Consider the following 25,423-nt stretch of genomic DNA (forward strand, 5'->3'; position numbering starts at 1 on the left):
AGGTGTGCCTCATGCAAAGCAAGTGTCCTTACTGTACTGTCTCTCTGATCCTCATTAAAAAACAAATGCATGGGCTTGGAGGATAGCACAGTGGTAGGGACAACCCAGGACAGACCCCAGTTTGATTCTCAGCATCCCATATGGTCCCCTACACTCTGACAGGAGCGATTTCTGAGCACAGAACCAGGAATAACCCCTAAATGCCACCAGGTGTGGCTCAAAAAGCAAGCAAGCAAACAAAAAAGGCATCACTAAATTACAGCATGTTAGACTTCTAAAAAATAAGACAAAATAAACTATGTTGGCCCAATAGTTCCTCAGATCTTTTCAACTTCAGGTTTCAGTAGCATAAATGAAAACAAATTTGAAGAGTCCAACATTTAGCAAAAAGCTTATACTTACGTAGTGTAGATATCAAATTATCTCTGTTTAGAGCAGATACAGAATGTTATACGGCAAGAAAAGAGTATAAGGACAAGTATCATAATGAAACTGAGAATTTATGACCTGCTTTTAAGAAATAATCGAATCTTTAAAAGACTGGAAACACTTAACCCTTAAAAATCTTGGGGACAGAATGATAGTATAGTGAAAGGGCAATTGCTTGCATGTGGCTGACCTACATTTAATTCCCAGCATCCCTTATGGTCCCCTGAGCCCCAAACCAGAAGTAACCACTGAGCACCACCAGACAAATAAGCAACAAAGCAAACTCCCATCAAAAAAACCCTAACTGTCTTTTCTTTGGAGTGGGTGAGGTAGATAGGGGCATACTCAGTAGTGCTCAGGACTTACTCCTGACTTTACTTTGGAATCATTCCTGGTGAGCTCGAGGGACCATATGGGGGTTGGGGAATGGAACCGGGCTCTGTAGCTCATCCCCAAACACCATTGTTTCTCACAGGGACCAATAAATGAATCTTGGTCTTTTACATCTATGAACAATGGTGAGAGTCGCACTAAAGCTAAAGAAAAACAGAGGGATAAAAGTCCTGTAATGAGATAAAGATGATGTTATTATTCTATGGGTTTATGAGCTGTCTAATTTAATAGTTTAGCTTTATTTGGCCTTAATTCATTACAGTTTTTGTTTTATTAAGTAATTGGAACATTCATTTAGGATCATCCTAAAAGACAGCAATATAGAAAAAGGAAAAAGAGCCTAAAATAGCAGTTTGACACCATTGTTGATGTTTTCTTTTGAATGTTCCAGCTTAGGTCCTTAGACCATCTTAACCCTCCAGGGACTAGAAAAGGAACTATAGTAGATGTGTCTGGCATAAACTTGTGTTTTAGATTTTCAAGGTAACTTCTTGAATACCATACTTGGATTTATGGACTCTACTGTTTGGCACATGAGCATAAAAAGCTTATTTTAGATTCTGTTTTGTTTCTAAGCTTAAAAATAAAAATTGAGTGTGAGAGAAAGCACATCTCTTAAAAGTCCCATCGGAGGGAGCTTTCAAATATGTGAACCCGTAGATTGTTTAAAAGGATGGCCTCTTGTGTATTCAGGATTCTAATACATGAGCACAGCAATGAAGTTACTATTTTAGTGAAAAGTAGTCTAATCAGATCTTGCCTGGACTTTTCTTTTTAATTGCTCAGCTCTGTCAGCAGATTCTTTTCTTTTCTTTTTAAATTTTATTCTATTGAAACTGTCATGATCCACAAAATCCTTCATAGTTGAATTTCAGACATATAGTGAATCCGAGCGATTCCTACCACCAGTGTCCATCTCCCTCCACCAATTTTCCAAGAGTGCATCCTATACCAACACCCTTTGCCTCCTGGCCTGCCAGGATAACAGGCCCATTTAAGTTTAGATTGTTAAAGTTTAGGTCTCTTGATTCTATTGTTGTTGACTTTGGCTCAGATATTTAGTTCTGTCCTTCTCTGTCAGCAGATTCTTCTGACCCTTACCTTTGAACTCTAAAATTTACTTTGTAATGACCGACTGGATCCTTTTGGAAATGATTAGATTGGCACAATGCTGTGTGCAGCGGGCCTCATTTTCAGAAACAAGGTCGTCAGCTCTTTGCCGAAGTGACTCTGAGCTAGAGCCAGTAGCCCTGGCTGCCAGGACAGTGGATTTGTAAGCAGGAAAATGTCAGCGGAGCAGGAAAGACACTGAGAAAATGAAGACAGGAAAGAACTTGACCCAGGTCTCCTGGTTATGAAAGAAAGGCACCAGTAGTGGTAGCTCAGATCAGGTTTTATGCATTTTCAGCGACAGTTCCTAAAAAAAAAAAACAGGTGCATTTGAGTCCTTTTAAGGAGAGAATTTAAGAGAGCAGCCTTTTAGAGTGATGCATCTTGTTAGAATCCAGAAAGCTCCGTGAGCCTCAGAGCCCACTGCTAGCCCCGAAGCCCGAGAGTGCTTGATCTTTGGGTCAGACCAGAAGTGGGGATTCATATGTTAGGCTTAGCATACATCCTGGATTTTTTTCCATTTTTCTTTTCTTTTATAATCCAGTTCTCCTGGGTGGATCCAGTAAGATCCACCAAAAATAAGATCACCAAAAGTGTTTCTACAAGTGGACAGTCTGGATCTCTAGTAGCCACCTGTGGACAAACTGTCCTCATACAGTGCTCCACTGGGAAGCAACAAAACGTATTTCCTGGTGCTGAGTGTTGATGAGTCTCCTTGTATGTGCTCTTTCCAATCATTTGTGGCCCAGAAATGTATCTCATGGTGTACACAAGCAAAGTTCATGAGAAGTAAGACAACTGAAGTTTTTAAAATATTTGTTATTGTAAAAAGTATGTTTTGAGGGAGTGGGAGATAAAGTGCAAAATGCTGAAAGAGGAAAAATGTTCGTGTGTGTCTGTGTGTGTTTGTGTGTGTGTTTTAATAAGCCCGTGGGAAATGAGGAAAGTATTAGGAAGGCTTTGTTCCAGGTTCCTGAAAGACGATTTGGGGAGGGTTTAAGGAGATGGGCTTTGCCCTGGATGGATGGATGCTCATGAGCATTCATTGAACCATTGGAGAGCAACTGTGCTCACCATTGAGTCACCAATTCATCCATTCGGTATCTTAATGATGTTATCTAGATGTGGGGAGGCTAAATTAAGGCTAAAGATAGCAGTGTTAAGGAAGCAATAGTCTCTCGCTTTAGCCAGAATGTGGAGTTGTTTCACTAATTAGGTGGCTTCTAAGATGTTTGATATTTTAGCTGCATTCAAACATAATTGTTTTCTGACTCCCTCTTATGGCTGTAGGCTTTCTGGAATGCTGATGTTTTGTGAAATTACTAGTCCATGCCAGACCAGCCTCGGATGCAGCTTTTTGTTTGTTCGTTTTACACATTTGGAGGAAATAAAACCCTCAGCACTTGCTAGATTGCAACTTTGGAGTTTCTTTGTGAAAATGTACACATGTATGCTCTAGTCCGTTGAGCTGTTTCTTTGTATGGCCTGATTTCATCTTTTCCTACAAATATAATAGATGTAGTAACATTCATGGGAAGCTATATATCAAATTATTAACAATATAAGTAAATCATTATTTCTCAACAGTGGAACTTTATTGGTTTATTTTTCTCTGATAGTAGCCAACATAGCATGCACACACTGCTTTAATAAGAATAAGTTACTTTATACAATAATGTGTTGATTATTATTTTACATTGCTATATAAAGTAATCCTAACAATTTTGGTTCTCTTTTTAACCTAACATTTATAATCAAATGAACTTCTTGAAATCTGTTCTTTGCTTACAGAGTCCCTTTTTTGTTTCTTTTTAAGGCCATACCCAGAATGTTCTGGGTCTACTCCTAGCTTGGTGCTCGGGGATCACTTTGGGTGGTGCTCTGGCAACCATCCAGTGCCTGGGATTGAGCTCAGTATTTGTTCATGAAAATGCATACACTCCAGTCCATTGACCTATCAGTCTGTTCCCCAGATATTGCCATTTATTGTTTTTTACTTTAAATTGAGGTTATTGTTCTGGCTTCCAGGGCTGATATTTTAGGAGTACAGTTTCATACGTCTTCTAAATATATAATATCAAACCACACCCAACACCAGAGTCCCAGTTATCTCCTACTGTATTCCCTAATGGCCATTGGACCTCTTTCCTCTCTTCCTACTAACCTGCAACCAAAGTCCAAGAATTTGTTTTTACTAGTTCAAATATTGTGGAATACCAAATATTTTTTCTGTATGGGTCTATTTCCTCCCTTCCTCCAGCCTTTTGTCCATCTATTCCTCCTTCCCTCCCTCCCTCCCTCTTCCCTCCCTCCCTCCCTCCCTCCTTCCCTCCCTCCCTCCCTCCCTCCCTCCCTCCCTCCCTCCCTTCCTTTCTTTTTTCCTCTGTTGCAAGGACATCTCACATGCAAGGTAAGTGTCCTACTACTATGCCACATCCCCAACCCAGTTTAATGTTTTTAACCATTTTCCTATTATTGGGCTTTGGGGTCATAACCAGTTTATGGCCATTTAATTTCTGCTGTGGAACTCTTTGATTATGAGCTTATTTTTGTGCTCTGATTGTTTCCTAGATTCCTAGGATTGAAATTAGAATCAGTGGTTAAGTCCATTTTTTAAGCTGCATGCTGTTATATACTGCCAAGTAACATTGCATTCAAGAAAACACCAGCTTATGCTCCTCTGTTCGAAGTGCGTAGTTTGTCACAGCCTTCTTGACAATTTGGTATCCAAAGAAGCTTTTGTTCTCTTTTGTAACTTCTTTGAATTATGAGTTTTGAGTATTTTTTACTTACTAGCCACTTCTTTGTGATTTGTTTGATTGTGTTCGTTGCCTGGGGCATCTTCTAATATTACCATAGAAGCCACAATTATGAGTACTGCTGGTTTGATATTTATTGTCAATTTGAGTGCCAATTATTGCTGCTTACTGCATGACCTGCAGATTTTCTTCAATTTTGGCTCAATCTGGAATAATTGTTCTTGTTCCCAAGGAACTATTTTGGATGGAGTCAGAATGAGTATATTTTAAAAAACGCAAATATGTGCTCTGTGTGGAACACTGACTATGTGCAGACTGACTAGTCTGCCTCCAGACTCCTAGGACTGCTTGAGCAGGATACCGTGGTCCATCATTTGGCTTGGTTTCTTCTGGAAATAATGTCCAGTCTTTGCTTGCTTTGACTTTTATCCCCAGCTATTCAAGATTTAGCCATTTCTCTTTTGCTCATACTGAGAGACAAAGATTAAGCAGGTCTCTGTTTCTGTGATTGAGATTGTGTGGTTAAAATAAGAGATTTGTTCATGGGGGCCAGAGCGGTAGAGCAGCGGTAGGGCATTTCCCTTGCACGCGGCTGGCTGACCTAGGACAGACCACGTTTTCATCCCCCAGCATCCCATATGGTCCCCCAAGCCAGATGTGGCCCAAAAATGCGAGGGATGAAGGGGGGGAGAGAGAGAAAGAGAAAGAGAGAGACTTGTTCATTTTGCACATCCTTAATTCAAGTTTAACCCTTCTGTGGATGACCCCCTTATCTCGAACATCCTTCTGGGAAATACTGTATGTGTGAATGTATTGTGTGTACATGTGGCTTGTTTGCATCCCGTTTGTGACTGTATTGTATAGTATATGTGTCGTCTGTGTCTCTGAATATAAGATGTGTATGTGTGTGACTGTGTGGTTTATTTCTGTCTTCATGGAGTGTGTGTGGATGCATAAAACTATATTTTTCAATGTCCCAGTCATTTTTGAGATGACTCATCATTCAAATACATTTACGAAGAGTGTAAATGGTGAGGTTGCAAAGGAGCTCACCTCATATGCTGCCTACAGCTGATTGCCAAGCCCAGATAGGTGACTGGAGACGTCTGATCTCTCTCCTCCTGCATTTTTTATATAATGAAACTGCTCCTAAGTAACACCACTAGTGTTCTACCCTGTTGTTGATCCTGAACTTATAGTTCAGATTTCTTGCCACAAACTTGACTCTTACCTTAATTTGACACAGTATTGTTGATTTAATTCCAAATCCTTGTTGAGTGGGATTTACAGCTGCACACATTTGTCCAGAATCTGTGTGCATCAAAATTGTATTTTCTCAAATATTGCTTGGAGGCAAGCCGTCATCGAGTTAGGGTCTAGAGCCCCTTCTGAGTGCTGGCTTTCTATCATGGAATATTTGACTGGTGCTTGCCTGCTTTTAGATATGTCAAATGGCCTTTAAGAAATAAAGTGGAATTGAAAGTAAGAGTGTGTTTGGGATGTTTACTCTTTCATCTTTTCCTATTTTATATTTTCTGTTGATGGAGATGGTAAGATTCTTGGCTTCTTTGGAAAATCTGTATGTTTTAAACTTTGGTACAGAGCGAAAGTCACAAATAAGGCAAAGGTGCTTATGCGCCAGTTCTTGGTGCCTGCTACCTCTGTCAGGACTCAGCATTCCTGTTGGCTTTCTATAACTAGCTCTTGTCTCGGATCTTTTTGGGATTCGATGGTTTTCTCACTTGTTCTCTTGATTTTTTATTGTGATTCCTAATATTTTAGTAACTTGAATTTTTTACTCTTGCAGTAGCCTTTTCCACCATTATGCCCTTGATCTAGGTATAGACAGTTGACTTTCCGTGTTTTAATTTGCCGTGGTCCATACTCGCTTCTTTCTTTCTGTTTTATTGTTTGGGGCACCAGCTCTGCTGTGGTGCAGCACTTTATCTTTCGTGCTGTCATGTACCCTCCCTCTTCAAACATACCTGATAAGGGACTGGCCATGGATGCAGACTCCAGCCAGTCCTCCCTTATCTGCCTCAGAGCAAGCAGTGCTGTTTGGATTTAGAAGACCTGAAGGAGTCCAGTGATTTATATCCTTGAAAGATCAAAGGATGATTAAAAAGGAGCCAGTCATACTCCCTTCCCTCCGTCTGAAAGTGCAGGTGATGGGTAATGTTGGGTGTTATGGTTCCAGAACCAGCAGCTTTATTACAGCTCAATAGGAATCCTGGCACGTGTGTGGGTAAGACTCTGGGATATGTTGCCTTTTACCTCTTGTAGGAAAGTACCAGATAGATTTATCAGCACAAAACATAGGAGAATAAAGTATATTGCTGAGGATCTGAGGGCGCCTATTGAAATATAAATACCAAGAGTGCTGACTGCCAGAATGTGGATTTATGAGAAATAAACCCTAAAATACTTTCTTCAACAAAAAAATAGACCTCTTGGAAACAGTTTTTCCTCTCTTGTACTTAGCTTTCAGTGAGCTCAAATTGCTCTCAGTATTGTGATAATGACGATTCAATATTACATGATGTGTAAGATGAACCAAATAAATTAACCGGCTGCTTTTAAGGGTAGCTCACTCCCTGCCTCACCTTCTCAAATGCTTTGTAGAACGTCCATACTCAGTAGGTTTCTCAGCAGCTTTGACAAAAGAAATAAATGGATTTTATTAACAGTCAGTGAAGTATGGGCAGATAGTTTTATGTTAGCTAAATTAGTGGGGAATGTTTGGAAGAAAGGAAGCTTAGCTTTTCTTAAATCACTAAAGCAGAACTTCCCTTGGCATCATTGCCGGGCTGCATCTCTGCTTGCATGCTCATACATTGGGTTGAAAACGCCAGAGGGGAGCAGCCTGTTTGGTTCTTCCTACTGTATGGAACTTTGTCCAGCGTGTTAGAAATCAAATCCTGCACTTGCAGTCGAGTTGTAGTTGGTGAGCTTCTGAGGGCAGTACAGGAATGATTCTATAATTACTAGTTGACTTCAAGGTATGGATTGTATGGATTGAGCACTAGAAATCTTGATTGAAGACTAGGGTAGAGAGTCAAAATAGATGATTCAAAAGGCCAAGCTTGAAGAGAGAAGCAGGCCCAACATGAGAGAGCCAGGAGAGGTGGATTCATTGTTGATCTAGACTAGAGAAAGTGCTGTAGGCAGGAGAATGCTTCAGACAATCCCTGGTCTGAGCCAAATGGGCTGCAGTTAGCTAAACTGAAGAGAAGATGACTCTCCTGGGCTGCCTTCAGAATTTTGATGCTGCTGCACAGACCAGATCCTCTGTAGTGCAGGGAAATAGACCAACATTTTTAGTAATAGAATCTAGGATCCCTGTAGAAAGGATTACCGTATTTGCCGGCGTATAAGACGACCCTTCAACCCATGAAAAACTTCCTAAAAGTCGGGAGTCATATTATATGCTGGTATATGGCATGCTGAAACTTGTTCCAGCTTCAGGGACGAGTGATCCGCACCCCTCTTACTTCTAAGAAGTAACTTACTTTTAAGACTTTTAGGAAGTTTTTCATGGGTTAAAGGGTCATCTTATACACCGGCAAATACGGTAAATATTAAATATGAATCAGTTCATAGGTCCTTTCCTTTAGGTTTTTAAGATTAGAACATGTTCTGCTCAGAATTGGGTATTGCTGAGATTAGAAAGGTTTGGAGAAATGACATCACTCATAGCAAGCACATTGTGTGTGTGTGTGTGTGTGTGTGAGAACAAGAGTAATACTAGTAGATACAGGGGCCAGAGTGGTGGCACAAGTGGTAGGGCATCTGCCTTGCACATGCTAACTAACCTAGGACAGAACAAGGTTTGATTCCCCGAAGTCCTGTAGGGTCCCCAAGGCAGGAGCGATTTCTGAGCGCATAGTCAGGAATAACCCCTGACTGTCACCATGTGTGGCCCAAAAACCAAAAAAAAAAAAAAAAGACTAGTAGATGCAGGGTTGCTTTCTTAATATCCAATATTTATTGTGCTTGGTATGTCAATCAAAGCCTAAAATGTTGCTTCTTTCTGCAAAGTATTTAGGATCTGCTTTTAAAGATGAAAGATAAAAATACTTGAATCTCAGTAAACAAGATACAAAATGCTGATTATGGCTGGAAAGATAGCACAGCAGTAGAGCATGTGCCTTGCATGAGCCAACCCAGGACAGACCTGGGTTCGATTTCCGGCATCCTGTATGGTCCACCAAACCTGCCAGGAGTGATTTCTGAGTATGCACCGCTGCTCAAAAAACAAAAAACAAACAAAGAAACAAGTCCAAAGTATTAACAAATTATAGAATCATATGACTTTAAGACCTGCATAGAACCAACAAGTTAGATAATATTATTTGACTTATAAAAGAAGTCCTCTAAATAAAGGTCTTTCTTAATACATGTAACTTTTTTCTGTAAAACTATATCTGTTAGTTGCAGGCTGTTTCTTATTTTCCACCCACAGAATAAGAGGCAAAGTGTCTTAAACTTATGCTACTTGAAAATTGTCAGGAAATAACATGAACCATGTCTCAAATAATTATGTAAATCTGAGCAACTTATTTTCTTCATAGAAGGTAATGTACTAGTTCCCTCTTCACCCTTCTTTACCCAGCCCAGATGCTGGTTGTGATTTATTCATTTGCATTGGAAAAACCTCTCGACTCCTTGATACCCTGACAAGTGCGCTAGGCTCTTGGTAAGAAAACTCAGGCTCCGGCTCCCTGGTCGGGACTGAAGAATTGTTCTTGTCTTGCTGTCCCACCTGCCCTCTGCTGGAATTTTTCCTCAGAACCCCAACAGGAGACAAAGGGAGAACAGAACATGAGTCATCTCATGATTCATCTCACAGGCAGGATTAAATGACCTTGCTTTTTGGCTGAAATTGCAACAAAACTTTATAACAGTTTTCTAAAGAAGTTTGTTTATTTGCTTTAACAATATGTGGAGTTTGCATGAATTAATGTTAATATTGAATATCAGACCTTTAATTTCCAGTGCTATTTTGATCGTGTCTTAACTGTTCTCCTAATTATCCTGTTTATAAAATAAGTTAACAGTGGGACTGGACAGTATAGTAGATAGCTAAGGCCATCCTGAGTTATATTCTCAGAACCCAGATGGTCCCCTGACCAGCACCTTGCATGCAGAGCCAGGATTAACACCTGAACATAGCCAGGTGTGGTGAAAAAGAAAGCAAGCATGCAGAAATTAAAAATAAAAGTGTGAAATCACCCCACACGCCATATCTCTAGCCCTAGGTGAACGAGTCGGAATCAGGGTCACGCATAAAATAATTCAAACCAGGCTGAGAGTGAAACACACGTGGTCTGGCAGTCTTCTATCTTGTATGAAGAGCAAGTTGCCTGCCAGAACTGCCATTTTTATTGAGTAAAGAGACCACCTATGGGTGGGGCAGTAAGAACAGATATCTCAAACTATACTGAGGCAGTCTCACCCAGGTTTACAAGTAAGACAATCTCTATTTTGGGGTAAATCCAAATAAACATACAAAGGAATCAGGGATGATCTTTTTGCTTTAGTGAAATAAGGTGTATGTAACCTAACATAAAAGAACAGACTTCACCCCTGTATACTAACATTATAATAGTAACCCATATATTCTCTGCAGAATAATTTAAAAGCAATATAAAATCTCCTTTCATCTATTTCTAGAATTATGATTAACTAAAAAGAAAAATCTGCATATTTTAGATTTTAGTATATGAGTACTTATTTATATAGATACTCCTCGCTTAAGGACCTACCTGTTTAGCGACCACTCGCTCTTATGACCATCTCTTCATCAGACCCACTTTACTAACTTTATGTTCTGTAATACTTTGCAGTACTGTGTGTAAATTATACAACAACCTATGCAAATTAAAACAAGTGGAAGTTTTCAGTTTAATCTTTCTCATTATTTTACTTATTCAGAATACTGTATTGTCAAGTACTATGCATGTACTGTACTACTGTATAAGGTATAAGTGTCAGTTTTATAAGTTTTAATGCATGGCAGAGCCGAACTACACACCTCCAGTTATGTTTCTTTTTTAAATTCCTGCTACTTTCATAAAGTATTTCATGTAGTATTTGGAAACTGTTAAGAAAACCTTTTGATAATTTTCTTGGACTTGCATTAAAATCATGATAACTCAGTGAACTGAAATTTTATTTTACCACAGAATGTTAAGTCTTTTATCTAGGTACGTAAAGAATCAAAATGTATCCATTTGATTTATTCTTTTATATTCTCGGTAAAGTGTATTTTTAACATGATGCTAATGCATGCATATATTTTTGTTCATTACTAAGTTGTTAAAAGCATGCTTTTTTCTTGTTAACAACTTTGATTGCACATCTCAAAATTTAGGTATGTGGAATTTGTAGTTTCATTTCAAAATTCTCTGCTTACAATTTTGTTTTTTATCCTTTATTATTTATTTTTTGCTTAATTTTAATGTCTTCTGATAAAAATAAGATTACTTTTAAAGTTCTCTAGTTCATGGAATGTCTCATTTATAAGAAGTTAAGAATGGAAGATCTCTTATAATCTCTGGATTAATTCTGTTGTTTCTCAAAACTTTTCCATCGAGTGCTACTGTGGCTTTTTCACCTCTTAACTCCTATAAACTGGGAGAAATCTGGCTTCTGATTATCGAGTTGAAGTTCCTATAACTTTGTCAGAGGTGATTTTTTTTCTTTTTTCTTTTTAATTGCTCCAATTTTCTATTTTGGACAGTGTGGATAGAAGTTGTGTTCTGTGAGCTTTCCTGAATGGAAACTCTACTATGGAAATGACACGGTCCCATTCTTATGTTGCTTGCACTGAGCCTAAGCTAGCATATCTTGCAGCCTCCAGCTTCCCTTCTCCCCAGCTAGCATGTCCTGAATGGCTCTTCCAGTATCTTGCTACTGCTGATGCTGGAAATTGGTTTCCCTGCATAGAGCCTTTTGCAACACTTCTTTTACCTGCGGCTTCTGTTGGACTAGCCTGAAAGTTTCTGTAGTTTCTGACTTTTTTCCCCTTCCCCTATCCTCGAGTCTTGAGTGTTTTATCATATAATAAGTTGAGCCTGGTCTTTGCCTGGGGTCTTATTTCTATCAGATCTTATTGAGTTTTTCATTTGAAATCTGGGGCATACTTGATTTTTCTGATCCTGCCGCTGATGGCTTTAATAATGGCCTTGATGCTTTCTGGGTGGAGCCAACTCTACCCTCTGCCCTCTTGCTCTCGCCATGGCTGCTGCTTCCAACAGGTGGTTTGGAAGTTTTTCTAAGACCAAGCCCACTTGACCGTAAGAAAAATGTTTTACTTCTCGAAATGTGTTTGCACTGCCCAGAGGCTGGCAGGGAAGAGGAGAGAGGAAAGGGGAGGATGGGAGGGAAGCTGGGAACATCGGTGGTGGGAAATTGCTCCGGTGAAGGGTGTTTGTCATTGTTGACTGAAACTCAATCTTGAACAACTTTGTAACTGTGTATCTCATGGAGATTCAATTAAAATGATAAAGAATTTAAAGAAAGCATAAAAATAAAAGCACCCCTGTTTGTGGGCTGGGGCATTCTCCTGGCAGTTTCCATAATTTGCAGGGCCTCTACTTAGGATGCTCAGCCACCAGGCCTGAAGTTCAGTTCTAGGGCCTGAACATGGATCTGCTTGGGCCCTGTGTGTGGTGCTGGGTGCCAGAGACTTTCTGGCAGTGCTTGGGGGCTCTGAGGCTGCAATCAGTGAAGGGGTTCTACATGTACCCCCACAAGCTTCACTGATTGCAGCCTCAGAGCCCCCAAGCACTGCCTTAGAGTTAACCAAAGATGAGTCAGTCAGTCATTGACCATGACGTGCTGTGCAGTGAGTGTCATTCCTTTGGCTTCCTCCTTCCCCACATCACACCCCTCCTGGCACCCAACACTAACATCATCTTATAACCTCCTGCCTAATGATCTTGGGACGGCCCAGATCACAGATTCACTCAAATCATTTAGTCACATATCAAATGGTCTTTAACTGGATTGGGGGGAATGGTTATTTCGTACCTAGAGCCTGAGCTGCAGGTGGGTGTCTGGGTGCGTGGTTGTTCCAAGCACAGAGGATTCCTGTATCATACAGTTGGACAGGCCTTGGTATATTTTGGGCCTGGCAGTGCTTGAGACTTACTCCTGGCTCTGTGCTCAAGACTCACTCTTAGCAGGGCTCCAGGGACTCAGCGTGATACCCAAGATGGAAGGCAAGGTAAGTGCCTTGCTTCCTGCTCTACTGTCTCTCCAACTCATATCTTGCTTGAGCCTGGGTAATAGAGAACTTTATTAGTTTTGTTGTCATTTACTGTAACCATACTCCCCTTCTTTGTGAATATGGTTATATTTAATTTTAGAGGGTTTTTTTCTTTTGTGCCTCTCTATAAAAGTCTAGCTATTTAAAATATATATCAAATATGAATCTGATCTTTTCCTTGTTATTTTCTCCTCCTTTGGAGTTAGGAAAGAAAAAAAAATAGATGAAATAAACTGAAATCAATTCTGATAGTAGGCATTTTAAAAATTCTGATAAGGAATCTTTTATAAGTATTAACTTCTTTTGAAGGATACCTGCCACTTCAGGTTACATGTCTAAGGTCATAAACTGTAAACAAAAGATGTCTTTTTAAAACTATTTAAGTTTAATATAGCAAGAAAAAGTACTTTATATTGTGATAATACATGAGTTGATCTGCAGGCTCCAGGTTCCTGATCACCACAAGATGTGGCCTCAGTAGCAATAATAACAGTTATTAATTACAGTAATAGTATGAATTAACTAGCACTGTACTTTGTCAGCCTTAGGAGTTTGGGGGTAGTTAGGGGGTTGGGCCACTCCCAGTGGTGCTCAGATTTTATTCCTGACACTGCTTGGGGTTTACATATGGGGCTGGACATTGGAACTTGGGTTACTGGCATATAGCTCACAGACTTAGACCCTTTTGCTCTCTCTTTAGCACAATTCTTAGGGATTTTGGCAAATCCCTGTTTGACAGTAATTTAATTGGCAATAATATTTGTCCACTTTTTTTAAATTAAAGTCTTTTCCCTCAGAATATTGTAAGAGCTCTTATGATATTTTACAGATATTTCTGATTAGATTTAATTAATTTAAATAAAATGAAAATGTAAATAAAAGATTATTTCTCTTATAAATAAATTACTATTCAAACATTGTCAACTTATTTTTCTGGGGTTAAATGAAAAATAAGACAGCTTTTAGCTGTTGCAGTTTAATCTGTGACTGATAATTTATCTTCAGAGAAAAATGATAAGGTTTTAATTTGTTACAAAAAGTAATCGCTAACTAATTTAAAGAACTTTCTGGTCTTATTTTCTGGAGTGTAGTGTACTATTCTTCATAACTTTTGGTATTTTGGTGCCATCTTGTGGTCCAACTTTGTACTAATGCCCACACACCAACAGACTTAAACAGCATTCATCCCAAGTAGGCTAAGGTGCATTGGAAAATGTTTGCAAAATGTATCCTGTGTGAATGTATGTCTGCATAAAATATACTAGGGTTTGTGTACTCTTTATTGTCCACAATTAAATAGGAATAGTAAGTAAGGAATGTAGTACGAGCTTCTCCCTTCCTGAAACAACTTTTTCCTCTGTTTATCTCTAGTTGCTGTTGTTTGAACGGTCTTGGATGAGCAGATGGAAGTCTTCAGTTCTGCACGAAGGCGAAGGGAACATACGGAGTGTGAAGTGGAGAGGCCATCTGATTGCTTGGGCTAATAATATGGTAAAAGCGCAGTTCCCATCTTCTGAAAGGTTGCCATCAGGGAAAGGCTGGAGTGAGTAGAAGAGGGAAGGGATGGTCTCTTCCAAGAAAACAGATGTCATGTGCCATGGTCATTTCTAAAAGCTATGCCTGGTGATAAGTACCCTCCCTGGAAGCTTAAAGGAATGATTGCTTTTGGCTTTCATAATAGAGTAATTCCCAACATATTCTAAGCTCTATTTAGAGTAAAAAAACCTGAGGCATGGAAAATAGCCCAAGAAAATGAAAAGGCATCTTAATAACTGAAGGGCTGCATTGGGAATGTGGGTTTGAAAATACTATTTGCCTATTAGCCAAAGGCAAGTAATAGTTGATATTAAACAAGTGCAATATATTGCTGGTTTCTTTTTTACTCACAGAATAATCACAGGCAAAAATTGGGCTTTCTTTAAGAAGGAAGATTGTAATTTTCGGTGCTTTTCTTACTTAAAGTTTACACAATATGTGTTAGGCTAAGTAGAAAGCTTAAAAGTTACCTTTTAGACCCTTGGTATATCTTTTAAAATTTTTTGATAAACTAATAAATGATATAAAGTAATAAATGAGTAAAATTACATGATATAATGTAGTATGATGTAGTAAATGGGTAAATTCAGACCTGGCCAGCTATGAATTGTAGAAATCTCCAGACTCCTTTGTTATTCAGTATTTTTCCCACTTCTTCTGAGTGAAGTAAAGGCAAACAAATGACCTCTTCGTTTACTTGCTGTTAGTTTGTTATATGTCTCTGTTTCCCATTTGAGTGCTTTAAAATGTCAGGCATACTTTTGTTGCACAGTGGCTTTTCAAAAGGGTTTCTTAAAAACCAACTTTATTTATGCAGTGGTCTAATATAATTAGAAATGTTACTCATCTGTCATTTCGGAAATGTAGTTCTTGATACCTGTGAATTTGTCACCCAAGCCATCCACTAATTAATCGCTTGAGCCTTGAAAGATGAAGATATTATTTTTATTATTGTTATTATTTATACAGTTTGTGGTTAGTTGGAAAGCTTGCAAGTTTCTCTGTAATGCTCAGAAAGCACTGATAATATTTTGCAATGCCAGGGATCCACAGTGTCTTGCAGTGAGGGTTAATAAATTTTCCTTTCCTTTTCTTCTCTGGAATAGAGAGTCTATAATGCTGTTCTGTTTTCCAGGGTGTGAAGATTTTTGACATCACTTCAAAGCAGAGAATCACCAATGTGCCCCGGGATGATATAAGTCTTCGACCAGATATGTATCCCTGCAGTCTCTGCTGGAAGGACAATGTGACCCTGATTATTGGCTGGGGGGCTTCCATCAAGGTAGTTTTTCATGTCTTTATAATTAGTACTTGTTATTATAGCTCCACTGAGGGAATATGATTTCTTGAACAACTCTGCAGATGAAAATTTTTTCACTTGAATAGTTTGGCCCCATGATACCAGTTAATGCTCAAACTCTTTCAGGTGCTTAAGTTTAAAGATAATCTCTCTTTTCCTTCCCTCCCCTCCCCTCCTTCCCCTTCCCTTCTCTTCCCCACCCCTCACTCCTTCCCCCTCTCTTCCCTTCAATGTACCAGAGTTAGTTCTGACAGTACATAGGGGGCCATATGGAGCTAGGGCCTGAAATTAAACCCAGGGCCCTATGAATCCTAGCAGGCATCATAAGCCCTTTGAGCTTTCTCCTCGGCCCCTTAAGATATGTTCTCTCTTTTTCATGCCTTACAAAAACAGTTTGTACTCTTTTATGTTTATGCACTGTTTTTGTTTTTTTTTTCACCTTTCAGAAATTTCCCAGAGCTCGGTTGGCCTCAGTGATTTCTAAAACATGTCTAGTTTTATTGTTCAATCAGGCTTTGCTTACTCTATTGTTATTTCCATTTCCCAAGATTTGACCCATAGCTTCTTCATTAACTCTGATGGCAGAAAAAGAAAGGTAAAACTAAGTCATCCTGTTTGCTTAGTAATGGTTCAACAGAGTATAAATCAATTTATAATGAGATTTGAGAGTATTTTGTGGTGTTTAATTATTGGCCCTTTATGTGCCTGGGTAAATAAAATTTAGCTTTTCTCTGTCAGAGAACCCAAAGTTAACTCAGTTTTAGTTCATGCCTGTCAGGGCTTGTCTTGTAAGCAACTACAGAGCCAAAAATAATTTCTTTTCTTTTAAAATATATAGCTTCATCTAAACCAGGGATCTCAAACTCAATTTACCTGGGGCCACAGGAGGCAAAGTCGGGGTGATCCTTGAGTGCAAAGTCAGTAGTAAGCCTTGAACATTGGGGGGTGTGACCCAAACAACTAAAACAAAACAAAACAAAACAAAAAAAGATTCTCTAGGGCAGGACCACAAAATGTTGTATGGAGGGCCGCAAACGGCCCGAGGGCCGCGAGTTTGAGACCCCTGATCTAAACAAACAACAGCAACAATAGAAAATTTTCTCCAAAAATTTTAATTTAGCTAAATGGTATTTTATACCTTCCTCTTATTAAGTCCAGAGTACTCATTGTTTTCACATAGGCATTTTGGGGTAGGATTAAGTGATGTGATGCTTATGACAAGCTTAGCACAGATTCTGATATATTTAACTGACATATTGGCTGCCTTGGTTAGACTGTAAAACCCTAGAAAAGTCATGAAAAATCCATGGCTATTTAAAATTTGTTTTTCTGTGGAAAAGGAAGACAGCGAAATAATTCATGCAGTGATTGTTAGTCATAACTGAACCAAGCACTTGTTAACTTGAGTTTGTACAGTCCTCCTTGCCCTTAGAATGTTGGTAAGTTCAAATCCCCCTCCCTCCCTCCCCTTCCCTCCTTCCTTCTCTCTCTCTCCCTTCTTTTCTTCCATTCCTCCCTTTCTCCCTCTTTTCCTAACCCTTACTCATCTCTTCTGTCCTGCCCTTCTCTGCCTATCCTCACCCCTCCCTTTTCCTTCCCTCCTCTGTTCCTCTCTGCCCATCTCCTGTTCTACCCTCCTCTCATCTATTCTACTCTCCTCTTCCTTGCCCTCTTCTCCCTAGAAGTGTTCATAGGGCCAGTCCTAAATTGAAAGGCTGAGTACTGGGACCCCAGAATATGGTATTCTTCTAGCCCAGCAGTGCTTATGTGCTACCAGGGCTATGTGCAGTATTGCTGGGGGGATAGGATACCAAACTGGGGATCAAACCAAGGTGCCTGCTAACCCTTAAACTATTCCCCCAGACTTTTGTTACTGAAGTGGAGGTAACTTTTTATGTGTTGAGAGAATACAGCCTCTTTCCATTCTATAAAAAGAAGCTGTGTTCAATCACCTAGTATTACATATAATGATTTCCCAGTCTTCCTCACTCAGGTACATGATATTCAGCCAATAAATTTAGAGTCTTGGTAATTCTTAATTTCCTTACATGAATTAAATGGTTCTTTCTCTTGAAGTTATGATCTCCTTTTATTCTGGCGAGAGACACAGAAAATTTGCCTTTCATTTATATGTATCCTCATGAGAACTTCATTGAGTACTGCTTGAGAAATGTTCTCCATTAAGCTTCAGCTTTCACTCCAGCAGCCTGCAATTGTGTCTTCCTTAGTGCAAGAGTTTAGTTAGAGCTGTGATTGAACTCAGCTCCTTGAGATGGGGAGATGCTCTTTTGTCCTAGGTAGGCTCCCATCAAGTCATATTTGCCTTTGTTAACGACGCACTGCCACAGGATAGAAGACAGAGTGGAGTCTTGTTGCTGAGGGATGCTAGCAGCCACCAGAAGCTTCAGAAGACTGAAAAGATCTCTGAGAACCTGTGAAGGAAAAGCAGCAATCTGCCCACTCTTTGACATGGGCCCACTGAAGCTTGCAGATGTCAGTCAACAGAAGTTTCCTGTTGCTTTATGAAAAAGTTATTTTCCTCAGCCTCCAATCTTTGGAGGCAAACCACAGCTCTATCTGACTGAACTGTGAGAAAAATATCTCTGCCAGTGTAGCCTACTGTGTTTATAGTTATATGCTATGACTGCCACAAGAAATAAGTACATTTTCATTATAGTCAACTTAGGGTATGATTTATATAACTGTGTTTCATGTCATGTATTTTATTTTCTTAGGGATTTTGCCTCTTCATACTTAATTGGTAGCAATTTGAGCATATTTCAGTTCAGAACTCTCTGTTCTGCTGAGGGAAGAAAAGAAGGTAATCTTCCTTCTCTGGTTATGTTATGTGTGAGAGAAGCTGCAGGTGCAGCTTGAACTGATCATTTCATTCTTTCTTTCAAGTGGATGACAGAAACTTTAAACCAAGCTCCTTCACTATGTCAAACAGTCTTTTAATGTTAAAGAGACAGAAAGAAATGCATGGATTCCATCCCTTGGCAGATTTAGCAAGAAATTGTTGAGAAAAGTTGGAAATAAGACAAGCAGGTAGATTTGCCACATTGATAAGAGTGAGGACCCCGAAGAACATCTCAACAGTTTGATAGTGAAGGGAAGACGTTCACTGAATGATACATCCAGGGAAGTCTCATAAGTTACAGGAGAAGAGCTGAGGGGAGGAAACCAAGCAGACAGGGGCAACAGAGAGAAGAGTAGTGTGTTATGGGTAAAGGAGGAGAGGCTAGGGGTGACTGCGATTTAATAATCTGTGTCAGGCTTCACGGGTTTGTAAAGTCTTTCTGGCTCTATTTTTGAGTGAGATGATAAACCCGAAGAGGACTCTGTATTATGGAGCTAACTTATGTCACGCCATTAATAGGAATTCCTATATTTCTGAGGAGGATGGACAGAAGGCCCACTAGGGTGTCATATTCTTCATATACTCCAAAGGAATTTTCACCAGAAGGCCCGCTGGGAAGCCTCATCCCTGTGTGGATAAATGGTAAATTCCTTAGAGATATTTTTAAAATTCGTGTTATGGCACTGACATTATATTTCCTTCACATCTAATTAGCCAATAATTAATTCTTCCTTCTGCTGTGTGTATTATAAGCAAATATAGCCTTGATTAAATTCCCTTTACCTAGATAATTTCAGCATCAAATTAAAGACAATTAGAAACTATATATTTTTCTCTTTCTCTGTCTTCATTGCAGTTTCTGCTTCTGGGAATCAGGAAGGGTTTTGCCAGGATGCAGATTTGAGCTATGTGACTTTTCCCAGAAATGAGAATTGCATCTTTGTAGATACAGCTCTCTCCTTCACTTCGACCTTTAAACAATGGAACCTCTCCTCTTGAAAACAGGAATTTGAGACAGAATTCCTGCTTCTCACTCATCCTTTATTTTACACTTGAGGGTAAAACGTAAAATTTACATTGTCAGGAACTGCTTTGAGATGTTAAAATTAACCTCCTTTATAACTCAGGAATCTTACTTTTTATCCCCCTAGCCAAGCGAATTGTTATGTATATAAGACAAGGCTACTGTTAATGTTTTGGGGTACTGGGAAGTAGCTGTATGACTGGCAATTTATCCCTGGCCCCTCATATTAAATTTTAGAACACGATTTTTCTCCACATACATTGTGTGGCCTCATTTTCTTCATATTTCACTGCCCATGTATCCACTCTCCTCAAGGGATCTCAAAGAAGTTCTCTAACTCAATTGGAACCCAAGAGCTAGTCCACAACAAACTTAGGTCTTCAAAGGCTTGCTCTGGTTCTGTGTGGAGCTGAACAACAAAGGGGCAGGAAGCAAAGGAGGAGGAAGGAGGCTACCTCAGTGAAGAAATGGTGGTGTCCAGGATCAGCTCAGTGGCAACAGCAAAGGATGACTGAAACCTGGATATAGTTTGAGTGTAAATTCTCGGGGTGAGTGGGGAGTGTGAAGAAAAGAAGAGTAAATGGTGGCCTTTCTTTAACTGAAAGGCAAAGCCCCAGTGATTGAAATCAGAAAGATTGTTAAGAGAATGTGTTTTTGTTGGCAGTCAACTGAACTTGTAAGTAGGTTGCAGTAAGAGGGAACAGTTTGAAGAGTAAGTTAGTGTTCAAGGAGCTGGCAAAATCGTTGATTTGCTTTTTCATTGCACTGCAGGTTCAAGTGGCACACGTGTCTTATGTATAGACACTAGCTTTCCCTCCTCTGGGAGCTGGACATGGGGATACAAGCTCAGACCACAGGGTTGAACAAGGTGGAGCAAAGCGCAATCAATTGCTGATAAATAGTGTCCTATCCCTTGTTCCTGGAAAGTTGTGCAGATGCTAGATTCCTCCATTGAGTTCCAGCTCAAGTTTCATGCCGTTGGGTCACTATGGGGTACTGTTTTCTTCTCTAACAAAGAGTTGATAATATTATCTCAGGGATAACTCAGGATTAGAAGTTGTTCATGTTCTCTGTTTTCCAGGCCTCTTCTCTTCTTCTTAACTTCTGTCAAATCTCCCTGGCTTTACCCTCATCCTCATAGTCCTGTCGTCAACTGTGCAGTTAGAATCTTTCTAGTTTACTGATGAGCTGATGTGGGTTTCTTCATTAAACCTCTCAAGGAGGAGTCATTACTTAGAGCATGCTGACTTCTTTCACCTGTTTTCTAAGCTTCCACTAACTATACTGACTTCTCCCTGCTTGGCTCTCCCTGTGCTCGGATTTCTTTTGGAATCACCTTACCCCAAGTGTGGAGTTGCCTTTGGGTTTTTGCCTAGAGCCCACATGTACCCCATCTCAGGAAGCTTTCTGCTTCTGCCAGTGCATGTCCCTGCTCCTTCCCGTCACATAGTGCTCCCATCTCTCATTGAATTCTGTGACTCTCATATTACACTGTGGTCTCCCAAAGTAAAGAGCTTTATCTAAAGCTTAACTTGGGGCTGGTGCTGATTGACTCTAATATTCTCATTCATCTTGCTGCTGGGTGTGTGTTCACATTTTAAATCATTTGAATGACTACTCTCCAGTGACTTATCAACACATTTAAAATAGTCACCCATTTGGCCTGGTGGAGCATGTTGTTTATTTAGATAATGTACTTTTCTACTAAGTATGAACAGAGTAGATCAGAAGCGTGGCAGAAAAGAGGAGGAAGTTGGGGGAAATTGGTTAAGTGGATGGTAAATCAAGATTGATAGGATACAAGTGATGAAAAGGAATCAAGGAAGAAAACAACATATGCTTCTCTCCTTACAACCATGGATTCTGTGTTACAGAATGCAAATGTTCATAAAGTTTCATCATGTTGCTGGGCAGAAATTTGGGCCCAAGCTTTTGTTTTTGTTTAATTTTTGATACCCAGCAGTGTTCAGGTGTTACTCCTGGTTCTGTGCTCAGGGATCACTCCTAATGAACCTCAGGGGACTATATGCAATGTCAGGGATGGAACCCTGTGTATGGCACATGGAAGGCAGCACTCTACCCATTGTGCTGTCTTTCCAGCCCCTCGATATATGTTTTACACAGACTGAAGGAACTTCTTACAGCTGTACTTATACGTTGGACTGCTTCTAGGAATTTTTTCTAAGAGGAAAAAGTGCAAACGTTTTATAGAAAACTATATTCTTTGTACTCTTGCTTGTATTAAATGGAAGGGGGAAAACTGTCTAAATGGGGATTCATTCATTTATAATACAATTTATAATAGTAAATCAGTAACGTAAAACTTTAAGGAAATTGAAGCTTGTGTTACATAAGGACTAAAAATAATGTATTGAACTACATTAACATTAACTACATGTATTAACTAAGGTTAATACTATAGCCTCTCCCCAATAATAAAAATAAAAAACCATCTGTTTTGTTTCTTGGATTATAGACCTGTTTATTATATGACATAATATAATGTATATAATATATTATATATTTTATAGTATAATATGATTATAATATGTAATTATTTTATATATTATAATATTATGTATGATTTATATTATATTATTATATATTATATGTATGTTATGTTAATATGTTAATATATAATGATATATTTACAGCAACAAGGTGAATGAGAATATTACATTATTATACCCATTTAAGTATTTTTTTAATTTTAGGTTTCCTAATGTTGTTTTTTGTTCTGTTTTATATTTAGGATAGCAGATATATAATAACACAAAAAGTAGTCATAGACTGATCTGTAATTAAAATTGGGACAATACTAACTTAATCTGATTGACTGGACCTTTATGAAATGTTCCTGTTTTTTATTGCAAAATAAAATATAATTTAGAAAATATAGAAATGAAAACAAAAATAGAACCTTAGTTTTGTTCTCTAGACTAATGCAAATGTAGTGTGTATGAAATATAAAAATGGAAATGTATATATCTTCATCCAAACTATATAATGGGATTTTATTTATTTAAATTATTTTTGGTTTGGGGGCCACATCCATCTGTGCTCAGGGGTTATTCCTGATAGAGCTCAAAAGACCATTTGTGGTGCTTTTCATTTAGTTTTGTTCTCTCCCTTCCTTTCTCCTTCCCTTCCTTGTCTTTAAAAGTATTCTAAGGGGACTGGAGCAATAGCACAGTGGTAAGGCATTTGCCTTGCACATGGTCAACTCAGGACGGACCCAGATTCAATCCCCAGCATCCCATATGGCCCTCCAAGCCTGCCAGGAGTGATTTCTGAGCACAGAACCAGGAGTAAACCCTGAATGTCGCCAGGTGTGACCCAATAAAGAAACAAATAAATGAATGAATGAATAAATATATTCTTAGATTATACTCATAACAATAAAAGCAGGAAGCAGGCCAGAAGCCAGGCTGTAATCTGTAATTTCATCGCCAGATGAAATGATACAATACATTGATTGTATCAATGTAGAAGACTAGCATACGCCACTGTTGCTAGGTATTATCTAGCATCAGTGAAACTTTATGTATGGACACATAAGACTGTATGCAGATGTTGCCGACATTAGCTAGTGGCCATTTTGGCTTTTCTGCCAGAGTTTGTGTATTTGGAAAATGCTAACAGTAGCCCTTACATAGAATTTCTGAGATTCGGTAATGTTTAAATTATACTGTAGTTACTTTATTTTTTGAAGAGTAATGTTGGAGGATAGAAATAATGATTGTTTACAGTATGTCATTTAAGACCAACTTAATTTGTCTTTTAAGCCATGTGCTCTCAGTCTTCAACTTGTAGTTTAAGGACAGTTTCATATGCTGAGTGCACTGTGATGAAGTTTCCCCTTAATTGAAAAACTAACCCGTGAATTTCCTTTCTAGATTTGTTCAGTGAAGGAGCGTCATGCCAGTGAAATGAGGGACTTGCCTAGTCGATATGTTGAAATAGGTATGTCCTTCTCTGAGTATCAACTTTCCCTTTTTAGCTTTATTATATTTTTAATTAAACTTTTTCTTTAAAAAAAATATATATATTGATTGAGGCTGTGTAACAATAGCTTCACTTGTGCATGATTGCAACATCACATCCATAGTCAGTGTCCCCACCTCTGCCTCCCACGGTCGCCAGTGCCTTTCCCTTTTATTATTACAAAGCCCCCAAAACTCATTGTGTAGGCCAGTTCTCTCCTTGTATTGTTTTTGACCCCTTGGTTGCTGCCTTGCTCTGTATCTTTAAGTCCCACAGATGAGAGAGGACATTCTATGTCTATCCCTTTCCTTCTGACTCATTTTTATGATTTACACTTTCAAAAGAAAGCCATGTTCTTCATGTTTTTTCAGGGCTCAGCACTTGGTTGCTTAATGAAATAGTATTCAGAAGTCTCTTCTTTTACATTTTGCAACTTTGCTCCTGGGCCACTTTAGTAATTGTATTCCTGATTGTACGACAACATTGTAGTTGGTTCTGAAACCGAGTTACTGTGGGTTAGAGGGTTCCAGTTCTTGATGGAGGGACAGTGTTTCTGGTTCTGTTGTTTTTTATCTGGCCTCTGGACAATTTCTTTATGCCTATTTATTCTTCTGTTTTGTTTGGTTTCCGGACATACCCAGCAGTGCTCAGGGTTTACTTGTGGCTCTTTGCTCAGGGCTTATTTCTGGTGCTGTCAGGGAAGCATATGCAGTGCTGAGGATCAAACCCAGGTCGGCCACATGCAAATAATCTCCCTGCTCTCTAACCCAACTTCATTATTCTTACGTATAAAACTTGAAAGAAATTCTGATTCCACAGGTTGTTTGTTAGAATTCCCAGATTAGCACAATTTGTTCTTAGCACAATACTGATTCCTGGTCCTTTTTAAGTAATATATGTCACCAGCACCAGTCAGATTTAAATTGTAATAATCTTTTATCTGGATAGCCTTCTGATTTATTTCCTTCCACTGTCAATTACTGTTCTCAAGTCTCCCCACTACAGCTTAAATACAAGTTAGATCATATCTCTATCCCTCAGTCCTTCCCATGTTCTTAGAATAGAGTTGAAACATGACACAGGGTTCTTACCTCATCCTCTTTTTAAATTTTGCTTGGTCTTTGCTGCTGTATCACACCAAGCAGCCTTTCCTTTCCCTGGCTGTGTTCCTTCTTTGCCTCTAAAGGATTCAGACTCTTCATCATTAACCCCTCAACATTTCTCAGCTTAAAATGTCGCACTATTGGGAAAGGCCATTGGAACTCTCAGTAACAAAGTCTGGTTCTTCTGTTGTTAGCCGGCCTAGTACTGTCATTTTAGAATATTTCAGTTGCAGTGACTAGTTATTCAAAACATTTCCTTTTCATTTACCTAGTTAGAATCTACATGAGTGCTCACATGAGATTGACTGTTACTCAGAGTTTGTGTCTTATATACAGTGCTAGGCACATTCCAAGCTCATACATAACAATGCCAAATAATGTGTGGAGTGACTCCCTCGGTGCCAGTGGACTCAGAGGACTGTGCATGAGTATACAAAGATTTATGTACTTTCATACTTTGTGCAGACATCCAAAGTATTCAAATTCAAATTTTCTTTTTTTTTTTTTCTTTTTTTTTTGTTCTTTTTTTTGTTTTTGTTTTTGTTTTTGGGCCACACCCGGCGGTGCTCAGGGGTTACTCCTGGCTGTCTGCTCAGAAATAGCTCCTGGCAGGCACGGGGGACCATATGGGACACCAGGAATCGAACCAACCA

At 39.1% G+C, this 25,423-nt stretch overlaps 1 protein-coding gene across 1 annotated transcript in view; it reads left to right on the top strand.

The window, feature by feature from the left end:
- VPS41 (VPS41 subunit of HOPS complex) overlaps positions 1 to 25,423 on the top strand; it is a 197,177-nt gene that overhangs the window by 97,653 nt on the left and 74,101 nt on the right. Inside the window, exons 9-11 of the mRNA XM_049781729.1 lie at positions 14,335 to 14,454; positions 15,635 to 15,781; positions 23,580 to 23,646. Of these exons, the coding sequence (XP_049637686.1) occupies positions 14,335 to 14,454; positions 15,635 to 15,781; positions 23,580 to 23,646 (334 nt within the window). The remainder of the gene's footprint in view (positions 1 to 14,334; positions 14,455 to 15,634; positions 15,782 to 23,579; positions 23,647 to 25,423) is intronic.

The sequence above is a fragment of the Suncus etruscus genome, chromosome 10, assembly GCF_024139225.1.
Source record: "Suncus etruscus isolate mSunEtr1 chromosome 10, mSunEtr1.pri.cur, whole genome shotgun sequence".
Taxonomy (NCBI): domain Eukaryota; kingdom Metazoa; phylum Chordata; class Mammalia; order Eulipotyphla; family Soricidae; genus Suncus; species Suncus etruscus.